The 24,035-nt window shown below is 45.1% G+C and overlaps 1 protein-coding gene across 2 annotated transcripts in view; it reads left to right on the top strand.

The window, feature by feature from the left end:
* The window catches only part of LOC105920858 (cell migration inducing hyaluronidase 1), a 470,202-nt gene that overhangs the window by 360,919 nt on the left and 85,248 nt on the right, over positions 1–24,035 (top strand). Inside the window, exons 19-21 of one of the 2 annotated variants that reach the window (XM_036128814.1) lie at positions 13,922–13,957; positions 16,459–16,614; positions 16,954–17,134. The exons of the other annotated variant lie outside the window; for it this stretch is intronic. Of the exons in view, the coding sequence (XP_035984707.1) occupies positions 13,922–13,957; positions 16,459–16,614; positions 16,954–17,134 (373 nt within the window). The remainder of the gene's footprint in view (positions 1–13,921; positions 13,958–16,458; positions 16,615–16,953; positions 17,135–24,035) is intronic. 2 annotated transcript variants of the gene reach the window in all.

The following is a 24,035-nucleotide window of genomic DNA, read 5'->3' on the forward strand; positions in this document are numbered from 1 at the left end:
ACTCTTGGCTCCATACTTTAGACCTTGTGCTGACATATGGCATTGATTGTGAAGAATTTACAGTATTTCCTCACAACCCTGTCTTATCTCATCATTTTTAATAACATTTGAGTTTAATATAACTCAGTTCTCCATCCCCAACAGAGGGTTCATTATAGTAGATCTTTATCGGACAATGCTGCATAAACTTTAAAGAGTCTGTCCCCCTTTTAATATCGTCAGTATTGCAGAAATACCCTGCAGATAGCAGCAATGTTGTTTCTTCCCATTCACAAACCGATGTCTTTGTTAACGGTATGACTTCGTCATTGCGTTCTGCATTAAACAATGTAGCTCCCTTGAAAAAGAATGTGATTATTCACAGGAAGCTGGCTCCCTGGTTTAATTCAGAGCTACGTTCCTTGAAGCACAATATTAGGAAATTGGAGAGAAAATGGCGCTCTACACACCAAGAGGAATCCTACCTAATCTGGAGGGACGGTCTATTGTTGTATAACAAGACCCTTCGCAGAGTTATAGCAGCATATTTTTCATCATTAATTGAGAACAAAAATAATCCTAGATTTCTCTTCAGTACAGTTGCCAAACTTACACAGAGTCATAGCTCTATTGATCCATCCATTCCCTTAGCTCTTAGCAGTAATGATTTTATGGGATTCTTCATAAATAAAATTGATGACATTAAAAATAAAATAATTGGCATCCTCCCAAACATGATTACCTCGTCCTCAGTAAGTGAGGCAGCGTTGGAGGAATCTTTAGAACCTGCACAGTGTCTGAACTGCTTAGAAGCAGTAAAGCTTTCTGAGCTATCTAAAATTCTAGTTTCATCTAAACCTTCTACCTGTATGTTAGACCCAATCCCAACCAAATTGTTTAAGGAGGTATTCCCTTTGATCAATGGTCCTATTTTAGACATGATTCATTTATCCTTAGTAAATGGATGTGTACCACAGGCTTTTAAAGTAGCTGTTATTAAACCTTTACTTAAGAAACCTTCTCTTGATCAAGATGAGTTAGTAAATTACAGACCTATGTCTAATCTTATTTTCTTATCAAAAATTCTTGAGAAAGTAGTTACTAATCAACTCTGTGAACATTCACAAAGTAATGATCTACTTGAGGAGTTTCAGTCAGGCTTCAGAGCTCATCATAGCACTGAAACAGCTCTGGTGAAGGTCACCAATGATATTCTCATGGCCTCAGATAATGGACTTGTGTCTCTTCTTGTCCTGCTAGATCTCAGTGCTGCATTTGACACAGTTGATCACAATATTCTTCTACAAAGACTTGAGCATAATGTAGGGATTAAGGGAAAAGCATAACGCTGGTTTAAATCTTATCTGTCGGACAGATTCCAGTTTGTACATGTTAATAATACATCTTCTTCAAACTGTAGGGCCACTTGGGGAGTACCACAGGGTTCAGTTCTTGGACCAATTCTCTTTACTATATATATGCTTCCGATTGGCAAAATTATCAGACAGCATGGGATTAATTTCCACTGTTATACTGATGACACTCAGCTATATTTATCCATAAATCCTGATGAATCCAATCAATTATTTCGACTGCAGTCATGTCTTGATGACATCAAAAGATGGATGACTTTAAATTTCCTGCACTTAAATTCTGACAAGACAAAAGTTATAATCTTTGGACCAGAGTCCTCAAAAAATAAACTTCTTAATCAATCACTTAATCTGGATGGCATTAACTTGGCCTCTGGTAATAAAGTAAAAAATCTTGGTGTTATTTTTGACCAAGACGTCATTTAAATCCCATATTAAACAGGTTCCCAGAGTTTCCTTTTTTCACCTCAGGAATATCGCCAAAATTAGAAACATTCTGTCCAGTGGTGACGCTGAAAAACTAGTCCATGCATTTGTTACTTCAAGGCTGGACTATTGTAATTCTTTGCTATCAGGAAGTCCACAAAATGCAGTTCAAAGACTTCAGCAGATCCAATATGCTGCAGCAAGAGTTCTTATGAAAATCAACAAGAGAGATCATATTATATATATCCATCATATATCAGACCTCTGATTACCCCATATATTCCTAACAGAGCACTTCGCTCTCAGACTGCAGGTCTACTGGTGGTTCCTAAAGTCTCTAAAAGTAGAATGGGAGGCAGATCTTTTAGCTATCAGGCTCCTCTCCTGTGGAACCAACTCCCAGTTTTGGTCCGTGAGGCAGACACCCTGTCTACTTTTAAGACTAATCTTAAAACTTTCCTTTTTGACAAAGCTTATAGTTAGAGTGGCTCGTGTTACCCTGAGCTACCTCTATAGTTATGCTGCTATAGGCTTAGGCTACTGGAGGACATCAGGGTCTATTTTTATCACTCTACTGATTTCTACTGTTCTCCAGTCTACTGTTCTCCAGATTTGCATTGTCCGTCCGTCCGTCCGTCCGTCCGTCCGTCCGTCCGTCTTCTTCCGCTTATCCGGGGTCGGGTCGCGGGGGTAGCAGCTTCAGTAGGGAGGCCCAGACGTCCCTCTCCCCAGCCACTTGGGCCAGCTCCTCAGGAGGAATCCCAAGGCGTTCCCAGGCCAGCCGGGAGACATAGTCCCTCCAGCGTGTCCTGGGTCTTCCTCTGGGCCTCCTCCCGGTGGGACGTGCCCGGAACACCTCACCAGGGAGGCGTCCAGGAGGCATCCTGACCAGATGCCCGAGCCACCTCAACTGGCTCCTCTCGACGTGGAGGAGCAGCGGCTCTACTCTGAGTCCTCCCCGGATGACTGAGCTCCTCACCCTATCTCTAAGGGAGAGCCCAGACACACTACGGAGAAAACTCATTTCAGCCGCTTGTATCCGGGATCTCGTTCTTTCGGTCACGACCCAAAGCTCGTGACCATAGATGAGGGTAGGAACGTAGATCGACCGGTAAATCGAGAGCTTCGCCTTTTGGCTCAGCTCTCTCTTCACCACAACGGATCGGTACAGCGCCCGCTTCACAGCAGACGCTGCACCAGTCCGCCTGTCGATCTCCCGCTCCATCTTCCCCTCATTCGTGAACAAGACCCCAAGATACTTGAACTCCTCCACTAGGGGCAGGACATCCTCCCCAACCCGGAGAAGGCACTCTACCCTTTTGCCGGTTCAAGACCATGGTCTCGGGTTTGGAGGCACTGATTTTCATCGCGGCCGCTTCACACTCGGCTGCGAACCGCTCCAGTGAGAGCTGTAGATCACGCCCTGATGAAGCCAATAGGACCACGTCATCCGCGAATAGCAGAGACGCAATCCTAAGGCCACCAAAACGGATCCCCTCAACACCTTGGCTGCGCCTAGAAATTCTGTCCATAAAAATTATGAACAGAATCGGTGACAAAGGGCAACCTTGGCGGAGTCCAACTCTCACCGGAAACGAGTCCGACTTACTGCCGGCAATGCGGACCAGACTCTGACACCGGTCGTACAGAGACCTGACAGCCCTTATTAAAGGGTCCGGTACTCCATACTCCCGGAGTACCCCCCACAGGATCCCCCGGGGGACACGGTCGAATGCCTTCTCCAGATCCACAAAGCACATGTAGACTGGTTGGGCAAACTCCCATGCCCCCTCGAGAATCCTGCTGAGGATATAGAGCTGGTCCAGTGTTCCACGGCCAGGACGAAAACCACACTGCTCTTCCTGAATCCGAGATTCGACTATCCGACGGACCCTCCTTTCCAGAACCCCTGAATAGACCTTACCGGGGAGGCTTAAGAGTGTGATTCCTCTGTAGTTGGAACACACCCTCCGGTCCCCCTTTTTAAATAGATTTGCATTGTATTGCATTGAAATGACTGTTGTCATTTCAGATTTTAACTTTTTTCTCTCTATCTCTTTTTTCTTCATAGTAGGTACACCCGGTCTGACGTTCTGTTAACTGTGAAATCATCCAGAGAAGACAGATCACCGGCAATTACCATCTAATGTAGAACAGATTACTGGATCAATGTGTCTCTGCTCTGTCTTCTGTAACCCTCAGTTGGTCGAGGCAGATGACCGTTCATACTGAGCCCGGTTCTGCTGGAGGTTTTTCCTTCCCGCTAATGGGTGTTTTTTCTTTCCACTGTCGCTTCATGCTTGCTCAGTATGAGGGATTGCTGCAAAGCCATGGACAATGCAGACGACTCACCCTGTAGCTCTACGCTTCTCCTGGAGTGAATGCTGCTTGTCGGGATTTTGAAGCAATCAACTGGTTCCCTTATGTAGGAAATTTTTGACCAATCTGTATAATATAATTGATTTGACTTTGTAAAGTGCCTCGGGATGACATGTTTCATGAATTAGCACTATATAAATAAATAAATCAAATTGAATCCTTTTTTTGGTACAAATTCTAATGCAGTACAACAAGATGCACTTTTAATATTAATGCTATATTTGTACATGCTTTTTTTCATTTAAATGGAGTCATACATAACCTATACTCCACTGCTCAAAGTTTAAGTGGCTGTTGCTGTTCTGACCCTCGCCCAGAAAATATTTTGAGCATGTTTGTCTAAGTTAAATATTCTTAATCTTACATATCAGTATATTTTTGTACCGAATCTTGAAACTCAGTTTCAGAGGGTTGTAAAAATTTTTTATTGCATATTTTAATAGTACGATTCCAGTTAGTCTGTCAAATTTCTGGCTGGCCCATGAAAGATTGGGTAATTTAAAACAATAGTGTATTTACCTTTTTTGTTAAACTGGTTGGTCAGATTAATCCGACCCAATCTGTATAATCTGATTGATTTTGATTTTGTAAAGTGCCTTGAAATGACATGTTTCATGAATTGGCGCTATATAAATAAAATTGAATTGAATTGAAAATAAAAAATAAACTGTTTAATGTATATAAAATGTATAGACTATTTGTTCAATTTATTTGGTAACATTTATTTAAAGAAAACTGGCAATGATTACCTAATATTATTGAGTAATGTAACATAATGAAGCAAAGTAAATGTCAAGCACAACAAAATAATTAATATCTACTTAAAGGCATACTATGCAACATTTTTCAGTTAATTAATGTGTTCCATACCGTTTTGGATGATTAATTACTTCATAACAGCAAATTCTACAAGGATATCAAATTTACTTAAAATTTTGAGTAAAATGGAAGTTCAATTTACTTAATTTTTAAAAATAAATCTAACTTACAACTTGGATGTAATTAAGTAAATGTTACTTAATATCTTCACAACTGTTATGTTTAATGGAAAGTAAAATTCACTTGATACTAGCAAGTGAGGGTTACTTGATATTGCAGCATTACATTTTACTTAAATCATTTGAGTGCAAATACTTTTTTATATAATTATATTTTTTAAGTAAATCTTATGAGTTGTTTTTTTCAGCGTATGCACAGCTTGGTAAGATGTTTACACTGCTCTATGTGAGTTAGGTCAGGGCTGGGCTTTTAAGTCTCTGCTTTTTCTTTTCTCTTTACATATACTTCATAATATAACTTTACATCTCTCACCCCCTCTCACTCTCTGCACCTTATTCATTTCCTGTGTTTATTTACCTTATACCTGTGCTTCGCTCCTGTTGATCAGATAACCACAGGCACTAAACATGATGATCACTTGGATCTCTCTATATATGTTTCTATAGGGACATGAACTCTCCAACTTTAGCCTCCCAAGCACAACTGTGGTACTGCTAAGGTTTTTCACATGTAATGTGCATGGTGTTGGCACCAGAGAGAAAAAGTTAAAGATTTTTATCCAGCTAAAAGATTAAAGGCAGATGCTGTCTTGTTACAAGAGATTAATAAATGAGCTACAACTGTGAATGATCTTAACTTACCCGAGTTCCCTAATGTGTTCTCTGCCAACTATAATTCTTGGCAAAGAGGAGTAGCATTTTAATCCTCAAAATTTTTTATTTCACAGTAATATACACAATTACTGATCTATAAGGTAGATTTGTAATACTAAAATACAGGGGTTGGACAATGAAACTGAAACACCTGGTTTTAGACCACAATAATTTATTAGTATGGTGTAGGGCCTCCTTTTGCGGCCAATACAGCATCAATTCATCTTGGAAATGACATATACAAGTCCTGCACAGTGGTCAGAGGGATTTTAAGCCATTCTTCTTGCAGGATAGTGGCCAGGTCACGACGTGATGCTGGTAGAGGAAAATGTTTCCTGACTCGCTCCTCCAAAACACCCCAAAGTGGCTCAATAATATTTAGATCTGGTGACTGTGCAGGCCATGGGAGATGTTCAACTTCAATTTCATGTTCATCAAACCAATCTTTCACCAGTCTTGCTGTGTGTATTGGTGCATTATTATCCTGACACACGGCACCTCCTTCAGGATACAATGTTTGAACCATTGGATGCACATGGTCCTCCAGAATGGTTCGGTAGTCCTTGGCAGTGACGAGCCCATCTAGCACAAGTATGGGGTCAAGGGAATGCCATGATATGGCAGCCCAAAGCATCACTGATCCACCCCCATGCTTCACTCTGGGCATGCAACAGTCTGGATGGTACGCTTCTTTGGGGCTTCTCCACACCGTAACTCTCCCGGATGTGGGGAAACAGTAAAGGTGGACTCATCAGAGAACAATACATGTTTTAAATTGTCCACAGCCCAAGATTTGCGCTCCTTGCACCATTGAAACCGACGTTTGGCATTGGCACGAGTGACCAAAGGTTTGGCTATAGCAGACCGGCCGTGGATATTGACCCTGTGGAGCTCCCGATGGACAGTTTTGGTGGAAACAGGAGAGTTGAGGTGCACATTTAAGTTTGCCGTGATTTTGGGAGCCGTGGTTTTATGTTTTTTGGACACAATCCGAGTTAGCACCCGAACATCCCTTTCAGACAGCTTTCTCTTGCGTCCACAGTTAATCCTGTTGGATGTGGTACGTCCTTCTTGGTGGTATGCTGACATTACCCTGGATACGGTGGCTCTTGATACATCACAAAGACTTGCTGTCTTGGTCACAGATGCGCCAGCAAGACTTGCACCAACAATTTGTCCTCTTTTGAACTCTGGTATGTCACCCATAATGTTGTGTGCATTGCAATATTTTGAGCAAAACTGTGCTCTTACCCTGCTAATTGGACCTTCACACTCTGCTCTTATTGGTTCAATGTGCAATTAATGAAGATTGGCCACCAGGCTGGTCCAATTTAGCCATGAAACCTCCCACACTAAAATGAGAGGTGTTTCAGTTTCATTGTCCAACCCCTGTATCTGTTTATAACCAAAAGTTATGTGTTATCAGTATATATGGCACAAATGTTGATTGAGCCCATGGATTTCGGTGGTGCCTGGTGGATTTTAGTTTTTAGAGAACAAGGGTGCCAATTAGAGTAAGTGGGTAGCTGGCTCTCTGGGAGAGCATTTTGCTCCCCAGTCCTCTCCTCCCAATTCCTGGACACCTCCCTCTGCCTGTTCCATCACACTGCCACACATGTAGGATCTTGGGGAATGGAAGCATCACTGGGGTGCGGGGAGGGTTTCCCTTCCCCACTGTCTTTAGCCAACAAGTTTCCCAGTTTTATTGCACAACGTAGACACTTTCATTTAGAAAACATTTTCATGACACTAATATGTAGGGCCTGACACACCCTGAGGCATCCAAGAGGGGGCCTTACCCTTGTTGCCTACCCCTGCCTTCAAATGTTAAACTGCTTGTAGATATATAGAATGATGGTTCTGGGTGGGATAAGTGGGGGGAGGGGGCGCACACTAACATCAGTAGCTTGCTGGGGATGGGGTGAGGAGGCTTTCCCAGGTGTCCCCCTCTCTGGCCCTAGCAGTTTTAAATGCAACAACGCAACATTTCAGCAGGTAGAGGCAGGCTTGGGGTCTTTTCACACCCTTGTTCTCTGTCTGCCATCTGGGTTTTGAGGCTTGGAGGAGGAGCGGGCAATTTAGCCAGGGTTTGTGATGGAGTTGGCCATTGAGTCTCAGGGGTCATTCAGGGCGGAGGCTTCTGCTCTTCCCAGGGTGAGTTGTGCGGTCTTGGTGGGGGCCCATCAAGCTTGCCATGGGGTGTGGCTGTCTTGACTGGCTTGTCCGCACTTCTGGGTTTGTGGCATGTGCTCTGGTTGGCTAGCTCATTCGAATTGTGTTTGCCTCATGGATGCGTTTGAAGGTCATCAGTGCTGGGGTTGGGGCAGGGGGGTTTAGTTTGGGGTATAAATGTGGTTTGGCCAGGTTAGGATATTGCTAAGCCCTGGTCTTGGGTTGTGGATCAGGCAGTTTGCTCTCCTCCACCCTGGTGAAGGGGATCACCTCCCGGGTCTGGGGCTGGTTACCCCTCTTTGGTATCGGTACCCGGACCTGGGAGTACAGGATGTGTGTATTGAGTGCATGTACTGTATGTGTACAGTGTCCATTCTTGTTTATTATTAGATTGAGAGTATATTTATAGGTTTTTGCATGTGTGGGCATCAGGGTGCAACCCACTCTCACTGAAATATGTGTAACATCTACATTAGTCCACAGGGAGAAATGTAGTATTGTCACAATTTGGCTCGTCAGTTCGTTTCAGTCCTACTTTTTATCTGGCCTATTCATTTACATTGGCTTGCGATCAGGTCACGTGACAAGTTTCCCCTAGTGTCAAAAGAACATGGCTGCCATTGCCTTTGGAAAAGTAAACATTTAAGTAAAACAACTGTGTTTATTTGCATTTTGATAACATTTCTAGTGAGACGTATGTTTAGAATCTTTGTTCAGTGAAGGTAGACAACCTTTCCATTATTAGTTTTACGAAATATTTTCTCAGAAAGATGTGAGGTGATGTTTCCTACCTACATCACCGATTTGCACCGAGATTCTGGTACATGAAATAACAAGGCAAAACATCTGCAGTCATATGCATTTTGATTTCATCTGGAGTGAAAAGTATGCATGATATATTTAGAATCTTCATTCAGGGAAGGGAGACAACCTTTCCTTCATTAGTTCTGCCAAAGATTTCAGCGCATACTCAGAACGTTGTGAGGCAGTTATGTTTCCAAGGTAGTTGTCAAGGACGCAGCCATTCACGTCACTGACGTGTGCTGCTTCCATGTTCATAAAATCAATATTTAAGAAACACATCCCAGTTATATGTATTTTGATGATATCTCTAGGTAAACGTTTTTGAGTGAGACTGGGTTGCGTGGTGGCTGCTTCACTGGGCCTGGACACCCTGGAAGTGTTAGGGCTCTTCTGAGGCGGTGTGCCCTTGGGTCTCGGGTCTCTAGGCCCATGACTGGATCCACTCTGTTGTTGCTTGCTCTTTGATGGAGCATGCAGGTGCCTGTGCCACCGTGGCCTGTGCGCTCAATCACAGCAGCTCAGGCTAATCTTCCATCTGATGTACGAAATTTCATTGTATGTAACTTGTATGTATAATGACAAATAAAAGCATCTTATCCTTATTTTATCCTTCTGCACTGGTGAGTGTCTGGGTGCTCTCCTCCAGTCTTCTCTGGGAGGGATGTAGCTATCCCTGTGTTGGTCCTGCTTGGGCTCCCGTGCTCTGGGGTCCTTTCGGATATCTGGGGCTCAGGTGTCCCCAGTGTCTGCCTCGGCGGGTCTTTCACTCATCACAAACACTATTGAGCATTATTCTTTTGTAGGGACCTTACATATGCACTCTCTGGTGTTTGCATCCAGGTGCTTACAGATACACTTCCACCCAGATAAACCCTAGAGCTTAGCTTTGATTGTTTCTAAATAAATCTTCTATTAAATCTACTGCGTATTTTTCTGTGATGTCATAAACATTGGTTGTTTGTACATTTCTGTCTCACTTTCTGCAGGTGTAGAAGCAGACTTTGAGGATCTTATCTTGTACCCTTGTTTTCCTCTACTCTATTTTTCTCCCCTTCTCTCTGTTTTAACATTTTGCCTCACCCTTCTCTCTAAGGTGGCAGCCCCTCCCTGGGCTGCCACCTTACCGTGGTGGAGGGGTTTGAGTGTCCCAATGATCCTAGGAGCTATGCTGTCAGGGGCTTTAAGCCCCTAGAAGGGTCACCCAAGGCAGACAGGTCCTAGGTGAGGGACCAGAAAAAGCGCAGCCCAAAATGCCCCTTATGATGAGTGAAATTATTGGATCTCGTTTTCCCTCGCCCGGACGCGGGTCACCGGGGCCCAACTCTGGAGCCAGGCCTGGAGATGGGGCACATTGGCGAGCGTCTGGTGGCCGGGCTTTTGCCCATGGAGCCTGGTCGGGCTCAGCCCGAAGAGGCGACATGGGTCCCCCTTCCGATGGGCTCACCACCTGTCGGACGGGCCAAAGGGGTCGGGTGCATTGTGCAACGGGTGGCAGTAGAGGGCTGGGACCTTGGCGTTCCGATCCTCGGCTGCAGAAGCTGGCTCTTGGGACGTGGAATGTCACCTCTCTGGTGGGGAAGGAGCCTGAGCTTGTGCGCGAGGTTGAGAGGTTCCGACTAGAGATAGTTGGACTCACTTCGACGCACCGCTCTGGCTCTGGAACCAGTCTCCTTGAGAGGGGCTGGACATTCTTCCACTCTGGAGTTGCACATAGTGAGAGGCGCCGAGCTGGGGTGGGCCTGCACGTTGGGGTTTTCCCCGGTGAACGAGAGGGTGGCCTCCCTCCGCATTCATGTGGGGGGACGAGTTCTGACTGTTGTTTGCGCTTATACGCCAAACAGCAGTTCAGATTACCCACCCTTTTTGGAGTTCTTGGAAGGGATACTGGAGAGTGCCCCTCCTGGGGACTCCCTCGTTTTGCTGGGGGACTTCAACGCTGACATGGGCAATGACAGTGGGACCTGGAGGGGCGTGGTTGGGAGGAATGGCCCACCTGATCTGAACTCGAGTGGTGTTTTGTTGTTGGACTTCTGTGCTCGTCAGGGATTGTCCATCACAAACACCATGTTCAAGCATACGGGTGTCCATATGTCCTCTTGGCACCAGGACACCCTAGGTTGCAGTTCAATGATCGACTTTGTTGTCGTTTCATCTGATCTGCGGCCGTATGTCTTGGACACTCGGGTGAAGAGAGGGGCGGAGCTCTCCACGGACCACTACCTGGTGGTAAATTGGCTCCGATGGCGGGGGAGGAAGCCGGTCCGACCGGGCAGGCCCAAACGTACTGTGAGGGTTTGCTGGGAACGTCTGGCAGAGTCCCCTGTGAGACGGAGTTTTAACTCCCACCTCCGGGAGAACTTTAAACATGTCCCGAGGGAGGCGGGGGACATTGAGTCTGAATGGACCATGTTCCGCGCCTCTGTTGTTGAGGCGGCTAGTCGGAGCTGAGGCCGCAAGGTTGTCGGTGCATGTCGCGGCGGCAACCCTCGAACCCGCTGGTGGACACCAGCGGTGAGGGAAGCCGTCAAGCTGAAGAAGGAGTCCTACCGGCAGTCGAAGCGTCAGGCAGCTCGGCTGGTCGCTGAGGCAAAAACTTGGGCGTGGGAAGAGTTCGGAGAGGCCATGGAGAAAGACTTCCATACGGCTTCAAAGCGATTCTGGTCCACTATCTGGTCTCTCAGGAGGGGGAAGCAGTGCAGTACCAACACTGTTTACAGTGGGGGTGGTGTGCTGCTGACCTCGACTCGGGACGTCGTGTTTCGGTGGGCGGAATACTTCGAAGACCTCCTTAATCCCACCAACACGTCTTCCATTGCGGAAGCAGAGCCTGAGGACTCTGGGTCGGGTTCCCCCATCTCTGGTGCTGAGGTTGCCGAGGTTGTTAAAAAGCTCCTCGGTGGCAAGGCCCCGGGGGTGGATGAGATCCGCCCTGAGTACCTAAAGGCTCTGGATGTTGTGGGGCCGTGTTGGTTAACGCGGCTCTGCAGCATTGCGTGGACATCGGGGGCAGTTCCCCTGGATTGGCAGACTGGGGTGGTGGTTCCCCTATTAAAAAAGGGGGACCGGAGGGTGTATTCCAACTACAGAGGAATCACACTCTTAAGCCTCCCTGGTAAGCTCTATTCAGGGGTTCTGGAAAGGAGGGTCCGTCGGATAGTCGAATCTCAGATTCAGGAAGAGCAGTGTGGTTTTCGTCCTGGCCGTGGAACACTGGACCAGCTCTATACCCTAAGCAGGATTCTGGAGGGGGCATGGGAGTTTTCCCAACCAGTCTACATGTGCTTTGTGGATCTGGAGAAGGCATTCGACCGTGTCCCCCGAGGGATCCTGTGGGGGGTACTCCGGGAGTATGGAGTACCGGACCCTTTAATAAGGGCTGTCAGGTCTCTGTACGACCGGTGTCAGAGTCTGGTCCGCATTGACGGCAGTAGGTCGGACTCGTTTCCGGTGAGAGTTGGACTCCGCCAAGGTTGCCCTTTGTCACCGATTCTGTTCATAACTTTTATGGACAGAATATCTAGGCGCAGCCAAGGTGTTGAGGGGATCCGTTTTGGTGGCCTTAGGATTGCGTCTCTGCTATTCGCGGATGACGTGGTCCTATTGGCTTCTGATGAAAATCAGTGCCTCCAAATCCGAGACCATGGTCTTGAATCGGAAAACGGTAGAGTGCCTTCTCCGGGTTGGGGAGGATGTGCTGCCCCTAGTGGAGGAGTTCAAGTATCTTGGGGTCTTGTTCACGAATGAGGGGAAGATGGAGCGGGAGATCGACAGGCGGATTGGTGCAGCGTCTGCTGTGAAGCGGGCGCTGTACATATCCGTTGTGGTGAAGAGAGAGCTGAGCCAAAAGGCGAAGCTCTCGATTTACCGGTCGATCTACGTTCCTACCCTCATCTATGGTTACGAGCTTTGGGTCGTGACCGAAAGAACGAGATCCCGGATACAAGTGGCTGAAATGAGTTTTCTCCGTAGTGTGTCTGGGCTCTCCCTTAGAGATAGGGTGAGGAGCTCAGTAATCCGGGGAGGACTCAGAGTAGAGCCGCTGCTCCTCCACGTCGAGAGGAGCCAGTTGAGGTGGCTCAGGCATCTGGTAAGGATACCTCCTGGACACCTCCCTGGTGAGGTGTTCCGGGCACGTCCCACCGGGAGGAGGCCCAGAGGAAGACCCAGGACACGCTGGAGGGACTATGTCTCCCGGCTGGTCTGGGAACGCCTTGGGATTCCACCTGAGGAGCTGGCCCAATTGGCCGGGGAGAGGGACGTCTGGGCCTCCCTACTGAAGCTGCTGCCCCCGCGACCCAACCCCGGATAAGCGGAAGAAGACAGACGGACGGACGGACCTTCTCTCTTCCTTTCTTTTTTTACCTTTCCGTTTCTATGTCTATTGAATTTTAAATAATCCCAAAATAATGTCCAATAAAGTCTTTTTCACGGGTATGAAGCAGAGCAGTAACGCTCCACTTGTGAAAGTAAGTCTGCTGGGCTCTCTTTAGCACTAAGAAAGCAATTCTGAGTGGCACACTGCCAGACAGGCTACGTCTGTGGTAGCCTTGTGGTTTGGGCATGGCACTTGCATTCTGGAAAGTGTACAGTTTCCCTGGTTTAAATCCCTCAGACTACTTGTCCCTGAGCAAGACCCTTGGCCCCAGAATTCTCTCTGGGTGTGGATCATTGCCAGGCATCATCTCTCTAAAAGGGATGGGTTAAATGAAAAAGACAAATTTAAATGGAATGTACAAAGTTGCAATAAAAAATAAAGATGGGTCTGATTAGGTTCAGGGTTTAGAGAATGATAACTTTTTACTTCAACTTACTCTTTTTCAAGACTGTTTTGCATGTCTCATACATTTTGTTCGTGGTTTTGTCTGTTAACTGTCATTTGAAACAAATCAGTAAACTGCACCACACTAAACATTATTAAGAATAATATAATGGCAAAACTTAAGATTGTGTCTTTTTTAAATGTATGACATTATACTAGTAAAAACAAGCTTATGTGTAAAGTGTTTCTTTAAATGGTCTTGAATGGCTACTTCTTCAAGAAAACTGGATGTTGGTTTGAAATTGTCATAGGCTGGACGATTAAATTATGCTGTATGTATGTTGATGTTCATCTCATATAATTTTTTTTTTTTTTAGATTTGCTGATAATGGCATTGGCCTTACCCTTGCAAGGTAAGACTTCAAACACATTCTGGGATTCTTTTTCTCAGGCTGTTTGAGTAAAGGAAAGTTGTTCAGATTCTTATTTATGCACTGAGAAAGCGAGGGCTTTTATGCAGCATGAAACTTTTTTTTAAAGAGAATGGATATAGGTTTAAATAAGTCAGAAATGTTTAGTCAGCTTTGCAAATAATAATAATAATAATAAGAGGTACACACTTTACATCTGTAGAGTGCTTTCAGTTTGAACAAAATTGAGAGCGTCCCCTTGTGTTAGAAAAGCGATGTGCGGGTTGAGAATATTGGCATAGCTCATTGACAGCGGTGCAAAGTAGTAACATTTAAAACATATAAATCCAAAAATTCTAAGAGTTTAATCCTGGTCTAATTAACAGAGATTTCTGTGGAGTATGTGTGCTCCAGCATACAGACTCCTCCAGAAAAGGACACTTTCTTTCACAGAGCTAAGCTTAGATGTAGGAAAAAATCAGGGTTTGCGCTGACAACTCTACTCAGTGGCTGGGTTGTTTCATGGAATAATTTGTTGTCATAATATGATTCAGGGTAAAGGCTTCTGAGCTTTCTGAAACAGAAAAGTCAGGGTATGCAGGAATTACACAATATGGTTACCAAAGTATAAACAATCAGTTCAACAATGATCAAAAATAAACAAATGACTAAAAAAACATCAAATTTAGTCACCTTTTGTAATGTTTATGTAACCCCTCGGGTTGCTGTCTAGCCTGGCCAACCAGACTGACTTACGCCATATACACTTATCAGTCTGATTTCAAAGGCAGGCCTAACAGGATCAGCGTCATTAGGTTAAAACCAATCTGATAACTACAGATGTAACAAAAACGCCAAGTGACGTGCTCTGTTTTTTTAATTTGTATTCCGTGAAATGTCATTCCGTCGAGCAAACTCTCCAGTGAACATTTTTTTTCCGCTTTTGTCTATTCACATGCACTTCCTTAATTTTCCAAGGCTTAATCTTCCAAGGCACCAAGCAACAGAAATCTCTGTTGCTTGGTGAAGAAAAGCACTGCTGCATTATCGGTAATTTTGCAACTTAGAGTGACGCATCGTAAAGTCCCGCCACCCACGCTGTGATTGGTCTGGTCTGTTTTGGGCCAGAAGGAATGGAGCCTTACTAGACTGACTTACGCTCCATGTAAATCAGTCTGGTTGGCAGGTTAATTACTGTCTACATTGCTGGTAAAGCTATGCGCACATGTAGCATAATACTGTATCTGCACACAAAAGTGAGTGTGCGGAACCTTATTAAGTATTGTAATAACTATACCATGCCAGTGAGTGGCGTGGCTGCTACAGAAGTGAAGAAGGAAGAAGAGAAGGGTGAAAATAATGAACGCAGGAGAGAGAAAATAGGTGTTAGTCTGAAACGACTGTTCTGTCTCTCTTCATCTGTTCTGTCTCTCTTCGAGGTCGGTCGTGTTTTTTCTCTCCTCTCCAACTCTCCCTGACCCCCTCCTCTCCCGCTGACATCTGCGGATGCTTTCTGAACTGTTGGCCGGCTGATAACATCAAGGACAATGGCCTCTGGAGAGTGTTCACAGAAATATAACAATTTACCCAAACAGACACACATAACTGATGCTCACAAAAACAGATGAACTTACACGCGACTAGTCTCCAGTGTTTACCTTTCTGCTTTTATGTGTCTCGTCTTATTTGTGCTTCTCGTGCTGAGGTTTTTGATATCTCAAACGGTATTCTGTATTAGAATAAAGTTTGAAATATGTGTTTTTTTACCTCCCCCTATTGTGGCCTCTATCTTTCCACAGAGTAATGGAAGCGACCTGTGGGCACTGTGTAAGCAGTGTCCTTGGGAGCATGGCCTCAGTAAATTGTCTCCCCCTAAAATGTTTGTGATTGCGGTTGTACTGAAACAGCAATTTCACTCTGGGATTATTAAAGTATTTCTGATTCTGACGACAGGGTGGTCCAGACAAATGCAGTGAAGGGGCAAAATGTGTTGGAGTGAAATCCACAATAAATTAAATAGTGTCTGAAACACAACTAGAACTTAGAATTCCACCATTGTTGTTGTGTTAGCAAATGCTGGCCAAGGGAGAGGTGAGGTTCACACTGGTTCGCATTCACAAACACGGCAGTGTCTTTAATAAAATCTTTGAACTTTACTTTGGTTTCAGTCAAATTATCGGGTCCAGACCCGGAACCTTAGTGAACAAGTCTAACTGAAGTCTGAAGTGTTTAATTTTTGTGACTTAAGTGCGACCCAAGTTGGAGTCAAATTTGAGTCACTATTTCTGCCATTGTGAGGTCAGCGTTTTTATATAATATTCATTTGTTAACATGCTGCAACAGTAGAAAAGGTCAGTATTACAGCGTCCTATCTTTATATTCTACATGAGTGGGTTTCCTTTATATTTCTGATCAGATATAAACCTTTTTATTGCTAAATAAACTGTATTGGGATTTGATCAATGAACGGTTGACTCATCATGGACTATCTCACTTTCCCACAGTGGAGGGACATTTCCAGATGATGATGGTTCTCATCAGCAGGTGAAGAACTCACTCTTTGTGGGTGAGAGTGGTAATCATGGGATGCTTCTTCCCGATACCAAGTTCTGGGGCCCAGGAGGCACTGACCTCTCTGGTAGGACACTTCCACGTGGCATGTAAGTGGCTTTTGAAGGCTCTTTTACTTATTGTGTTCTTTGGGAAGCTGAGCAGCACTGCTTTACACTAATTTGCAGCTGCTACCAGTTCCAAAATAATGCGACAATGATATTGTCACTGTAATTTTAAACTGTGATTATGTTTGAGCTTTTTGTGCAACAAACTGGTGGATTAAGTCAGTTGTTTTTGGACTACAAATGTTCAGTTTAGCCATATTTATACAAGCCCCTACTGATGTGAAGAATGTTTACATTTTTACTATTATCCTGCAAACAGAGTCACAGATTTTGTCCATGAACTGCTAGTCAGATGCTTTATGTGGATTTGTTTCCCCGCAGAGATTTCCCTATCCGAGGCATGCAAATCTATGATGGGCCAATCAATGTTCAGAATTGTACATTTCGAAAATTTGCAGCATTGAATGGAAGACACACCAGTGCCTTTGGATTCAGACTCAACAACTCATGGCAGAGCTGTCCAAAGAACAATGTTACTGACATCACGTTTGATCAAGTTCCTGTAAGTTAAAACTTATTATACAATTGCATATGAATTCAATTCTTTTTAAATGAGTTTACTGTTGTAGTACTGGTTTACATCAAAAGTCATTACAGAGTAATATACAAAAATATCAAGAGTCCATGCCAAAATTGTATCACATTTATTGTAGTCAAAATATTTTCAACAACTTTGTAATCCAGTATGATTAGTTTTACACTATACAAATATTATTATAATTTATTATACAAACAAACTGTAGCTGTCTGTGCCGCCCCAACTCAATTGGGATTTTTCCATCACCCTCGTCTACCCGAGCTACACTGTATTCTGCTCTCTTCCTCTCAGCATTCTACAGGAGATTGTCATGATTTGTAGACTGAACCTGAACACAACCAAATACACAGAGCTCTGTTTAGAGAGTTTATTGAAGACGATGAGTTTGGAGGATGAGAACCAGGGTCTTTACAGGGCTGGAGCAGGTGAATAATACTGAGCTGGAGGGCTAGAGGGCTGGAGAGCTGCGGGTGCTGCGTTAAGAACCAGCAGCACAGTAGAGAGGTTACTTGGAGCGCTGGAACGCTGGGGTAGCAGGAGAACCAACAGCACGGCCGAGAGAATACTAGGAGCGCTGGAGAAACAGCAAAACCAGCAGCACAGAGAGAGAGAGAGTTCTTGGAGTGCAGGGGTTGCAGCAGAAGTAGCAGCACAGCAGAGAGAGTTCTTGGAGTGCTGGAGGTAGCAAAAGAATCAACAGTATGGTAGAGGGAATACTTGCAGGCGGGCAGGCGGGCAGGCAGGCGTAGATGAAGGGAACTCAGGCAGGACATTAACATTCTCGCTAAGTTTAGAAACTGTTTGCAGACCGGTCAGCTTCCACTATATTAGGTTTTGATACCTGTAAGTACATTAACAATGTTCACAAAATGTTCATCTGCTGTTTACCTCATTGTCCTGGCTCTAACTACACATCCACACAGACTTCTCTACAGTAGAAGCAGTGCTGTTTTCTTACCTTTCTTCTTCTTGGTATGATATAGTCTTAATAACGTCGGCTTCCATTGCTTAACAGCTTCATAATAACACAGAGATGCCGATATCAGTGTTTCTGTATTGGCTCTGTGACCTACACCCATATCATCCTCCTGCCCCAGAGGACATCGACATGAGGTGGCTTTCATGTCCACACCCACCATAACGGAGTCCACACTGTCATCAGTTACCTAGGCAGCTCCTTGCTCCACAGTCACGTCACCCTCACTATTGTATTCTTTGTTTACTCAACTTGCCTTAGCTACACCTGATGAGCTTGAGGAGACATTGAGGTCATATAAAGGTCATATAAAGACATTGAGGTCATATAAAGCATTACTTGTCATATAAAGCAGTTTGGGAAATCTGTTCACCTCCAACCATCTTCTGTCCTGGCTGAGTGCCGGCACATGTGGAGAAGATGAGGTTGAATAGTTGTTGATTGGGGATTTGGGGGGGGGGGCGACTTGTGTGAGACAGGTGTGTGAAGGTTTGATAATTGAACTTGCAAAATATGTAGTTCAGATGCTCAGTTAGGTGGTGTTGTCACACAATGTGCAGGAAGGGGTCGGTAGTTTTTTGTTTTTATAGATTTCCAGTTCCTCCACACTGAAGCAGTGTTGTTTGTGAAGAAATTTATTATTTTGTTTTCTCACTGGAATTTTATCTCCTTTGTCAGCTTGTTTCTAGTCCGCTTATACAGGGCCATGTCTCCACTGTGGAAAGCTTCTTCTTTGGTGCAACACAGCTGCCTTAAATGTGAGAACAACCACGGTTTGTTGTTGTTGAAATTCGGTATGGTCTTATGCATACGCATGTCCTCACAGAAGTCAATGTATGACATCACTACTTCAGTTCATTCAGGTCAGGAGCAATGGTCAGCTGCTGCTGCGCTTCTGACCAGGATCTCAGAGAAACCAGTTTAACAGAAGATGGGGAAATCTGCCCTAATAGGAGTCCCCGATAAGAGTTGCTCTCTGATAAAAGTGGCTGCAGTGTGGAAGCAGGAAAAATACAAAAATACACAGAAAACGAGGTCCCAAGGCACCCATATATGGCACCACCGTAGCTGTAAATGTGATCAGTTCATTTGTTTTCTGGATTTGATTGTCTCGCCTTGCTCTTGTTCGGAAATACTCATTGTTTCTGTTCAATTGGCATTTCAATTTGAACAACAAAATAAATCTTATTATTACTTTTTCTGGCCACACAATTTTTATTTCCATTATGGTCACCAATCTTGGTGTTATCTTTGATCCACAGCTCACCTTTGAAAGCCATGTCAAGCACATCTGTAAAATCTAATTTTTCCACCTCCAGCTTTAATTCTCTCTTTCTGATGCAGAGAGGCTTGTCCGTGCCTTTTTCCTTTGCAATGCACTTCTCATTGGGATTCCTGACAAGAGTCAAGAAGCTTTAATGTGATTATTTGTTATCATAATGAAATTTTGGTGAGACAGACACTGGTTCAGAATGCAGAATATATAGAGATCACACTATGTGCAGAACTGTGCCGCAGTAAAAATGATCATATCACCCCCCTTCTCCGTTCTCTACATTAGTTTCCCCTTATCTGCCCAGATCATTTACAAAATCACTTTACTTTCCTTCCACTAACATAACACCTGTTGAAGACCCTTGAGAGACTGATCCTCAACTTTCTTCGCCCCCTGGTGAGGTCTTCATTGGATCCACTACAGTTTGCATACCAGCCCGGGATTAGGGTAGCTGAAACCATCTTTTACCAGCTGCACCAAGTTCGGGCCCATCTGGAGAATACTGGGAGCATCGGGATTTCAATACCATACAACCGTGACACCTGAAGGACAAGCTAGAGAGGTCAAGAGTGGACCACCACCTGTTAGAGTGGATACTCAGTTATCTCACTGGTGAACCACTGATCTGCAGCACAGGACCACCACAGGGAACTGTTCTAGCACCGTTTCTGTTCACTCTCAACACAGCAGAATTGTCCATCAGCTCACCAGGCTGCCACCTACAGAAGCACCCAGATGACTCTGCCTTAGTAGGTCTAATCACAGATCAGCATGAGTCAGAGTACAGACAGTGGATAGAGAGCTTTGTAGTGCCAATAGAACCATCTCATGTTAAATGCATGGAAAACAAAGGAGCTGGTGGTGGACTTTCACAAGCGTAGACTCTCCTCATTGACACAGGTGAATGAATATCCAGGGAACTGATATTGAGATAGTCTACTCTTGTAAGTACCTGGGTGTTCACCTCAACAATAAACTTGACTGGAGTCATCACACAGATGCTCTTTACAGGAAGGGTCAGAGCACTCTACCTGACAAGGAGAATGAGGTCTTATGGAGTGCAAGGGGCACTCCTGAGGACCTCTGACTTTGTGGTGGGATCAGCCACTTTCTATGGTGTGGTCTGTTGCAGCAGTGGCTTATCTGTAGCTGAGAGAAAGCAGCTAGATAAACTCATCAGTAGGATCTGTCCCCGCTGCAGGTGGTGGAAGACAAAATAACTGTAAGAAAAATTACAGTCTTTCCCACCCCATACATGGGGTTGTTACAGAGCTGGAGAGCTCTTTCATTTACAGACTGTGGCATCCTAGATTCTCAAAGGAGCACTTCTGCAGATCATTCCTCCCAGCTGCTGTTGGACTTTATAACCTTCGCTGCTCACAACAGACTCAATAACTGTTTACAACATGCTAATGGCTGCACAGCTTCTGATCTGATCATGAATCATTTTCAATGTCTCTAAGATGTTAAGGTACACACACAGTACAACCGTCCATCACATAAACAAACAAACATTTTGGGGGGAACGATTGACTGAGGCCTTGCGTTGCCAAGGAACACAGCCAGTCAGCCACTGCTAAATAGCGCAGCCGTCAAGGCCACATTCCTCCAAACAGCCCCGAACCCCGCTTACACGGAGTTCACGAGGCGCTGCCCTTGAACTGTCGAAGGAATTGCAACAACATGGGGGAAAGAGGGGGGTGGGGTGGGAAGAGACAAATGTTTGCCTATTTATGCTCTCACAAATAAAGAGACAACCGACACAAAAAACCCTCATAGCACGAAAAGCACAAATAACACAATACAACATGTATGCAGAAGGTAAACATTTGAGACCTGTCGCGTGTGCGTAATTCATCAGTTTTATGAGTATCAGTTATGCGTGTGTGTATGGGCGAAAGTGTTTTATCTCCGTGAACACTCTCCAGAGGCCATTGTCCTTGATGTTATCAGCCGGCCCACAGTTCAGAGAAGCATCCTCAGGTGTCAGCGGGGGAGGGTGGTAGCCCGGGTCTTTTCTGAGCACTCTCCGCCATAAAAATCCAGGAGTTGAGATAGGGAGGGAATCCAAATATGTTATTTGTTATGAGACAAGCTGCACTGCCTTTCCTGTCAGCTTTTAAGTCTTTTGCTGGCTCCACATAAATCCAATTTTCCAAATTATTGAGCTTTTTCGCGCTTCACTTCCAGATTTTATCCCATCTCCCCTTGAGTTCAACCACCAAAGTCAGTCTGTGTTCCAACACAGGCAGCTTTTCGGCTTCGCTCCATTCACCTGCCAGGTTTGTCCGTTCACAGCCACAGTGAGCTCGTCATGCAGCCGGCAGCCTGATCAAGGCCAAATGGCTTCGACATCCACTGTATTTGCCGATACTTCAAAAATCCACAAAGACCAATAAGTAGAGATCCCAGTATCCTTAATCCAATGTGAAAATTTCAAACGTCCAGGAATGACAAGGTCGAAAGACACACCGCTTTTCTCCAGGAATTTAGGGTGTATCTCACAAAATAGGTCAAATCAGGACCGGACGTGTCCCCCTTTCGTTGCCTACCCGTCGAAAAAAAATTATCAATAGTATTGAGAGACCAGCTTATCAGATCCATGTTTTTCAGAGTTCGGTTGATATGAAGAAAGCGCTCAGAAGACAAGACATAGCAAAGCAGGAGAGGGGGAGGGGAGGGGGGTAAAAGCTGCAGAGAGAGAAAAGACACGACCGACCTCGGAGAGAGACAGAGACAGAAAGTTACCAGAGATACTACTTGAGTTCCCATATTCAGAGCTTCTGCACATATTATCATATCCAGAGCATCTGCATGGTGTCAGGGTTCTGTGTTTTCCGTGCTCTACTAATTCTGGTCCACAGGTGGCTGCAGTTGACAAGTGGGCGTGCCCCGCACCTGCGGCTCATTTGGACTGCTTCTCTATGGCTTAAAGCGAGTGCTCAGACAGCTGGAAGACGCAATAGTGTTACCCCATTGTGTTCGTCGTGTTTTTGGATTTGCTCACCTGTGTTGGCTCCGTGCGTTGAAGAACAGTTTCTTCAATCCCCACTGCTCAGATTTTGCTCTGGCCTTTCCCCTCAAAATCTCCATTGGTGTTACCAAGCTGGGAAAGAGACCCCCTCCCTGGATTCACCTTGGTTCTTCTGGATTCACCCTGGTTCTTCCAGCTGCTCCTTCTGCCTGCCGCCGCAGTGGTGCTGCTGGGGCTCCCCGCCTGTGTAACATCTGCCAGCCCTCCCGTCACTCAGCCATCTCCTTCCACCAGAGAGTTTACAGTCACATAACTCCTTTTCCCCTCATCCTCCCCGGGTAGGTCCTCCCAGCCAAGTGGTAAGCACAGTAGCATCTGTAGATAGTCCCTTGGTCCCTGTTAATTTATCCTCTTTCTTCCCGCAGTTTCCTCCGCTCTGATGTTCCGACCTCGCTTGTTGATCACTTTGTGTGCAAACCCTCGTAGAGCCTTAAATAAACATCTTAAGACTGTTTCTGTAGACTTCCAGTTTAGCGACGTATGGAGTAGGTTGTGTTTTTCTGAGCTCCTGCGACAACCTTTAAAAATTTTACTTTAGGCACACCTTCTGTCTCCATTTTTCAGGTTGTGCTCTCTCGCTATTATATTACATGTTTAACATCGTATTTTTGCCGACTAAAATGCCTCCGAAAGCTAAACCACCTACACAACCATCGGGGCCTGTCTCGCACAGGCCCCGATGGTTCCCCGCTTCGTAGTGACCCTTCCACCAGCCAGGTTGAAGCCGGAGGAGACATTCCCTGCGACTTTATGGCCGAGCTGCTCTCGTCACTCCGGGTTGAGATGCCGGCCATTTTCAAAACTGAGCTCCAAGCTGCCTTGACTGAGAACATGTCAAGCATCAAAACTGAGCTGAAAGCAGTTATGTCGGAGTTATCTAGGAGTATCACTACTATCCAGACTGAGGTGCGCACTCTGAAAAACATTGTAGGTGAAATGGAAACATCGCTCTCCACCTGCACCGACGACATTACTATCTTACAGGCTAAAGTGGAGCATCTGTCAAAGGAGCTGATTAGACTGGACAATAAATGCGAAGATTTGGAGGCGAGATCACGGCGCAATAATATACAGTTAGTGGGAATTCCTAAGGATTCTCCCACTTCTTCCACTGCTACAGCCGTCTCAGCCCTGCTTAAGGAGGCTTTTGAGCTCGAGAAGGAGCCTCTTGTTGACCGTGCTCATTGTATTCCCCAGCCGAAGCCGAGACCCGGAGAGCGCCCTCACCCTATAAATCGCCCATCTTCACTATCATACTGACTGTGTGGACATATTGCGCCGAGCCAGGAACCAGCAACGGTTCAAGATTGGAGATACAAGTTTTTCTATGTTCTCCGACCATACCACCTTTAATGATGTTCGGTACCGGCTCCGAAAAATACCGGGGATTCGCTTTGGTCTGCTCTATCCTGCACACCTCCGGATCACCCACAACGGTGCTGAGAAGGAGTTTAAATCAGCAGAAGAGGCCAGCGCTTTCACCTTGTTTACTGTTGAATAACAGAAACAAGGTGTAATTAGTGTTCTTATCAAGACTCCCAATCCTTCTGTCATTTACCTTCTTCAAACACTTTCACAT

Source organism: Fundulus heteroclitus, unplaced genomic scaffold (genome assembly GCF_011125445.2).
Source record: "Fundulus heteroclitus isolate FHET01 unplaced genomic scaffold, MU-UCD_Fhet_4.1 scaffold_121, whole genome shotgun sequence".
Taxonomy (NCBI): domain Eukaryota; kingdom Metazoa; phylum Chordata; class Actinopteri; order Cyprinodontiformes; family Fundulidae; genus Fundulus; species Fundulus heteroclitus.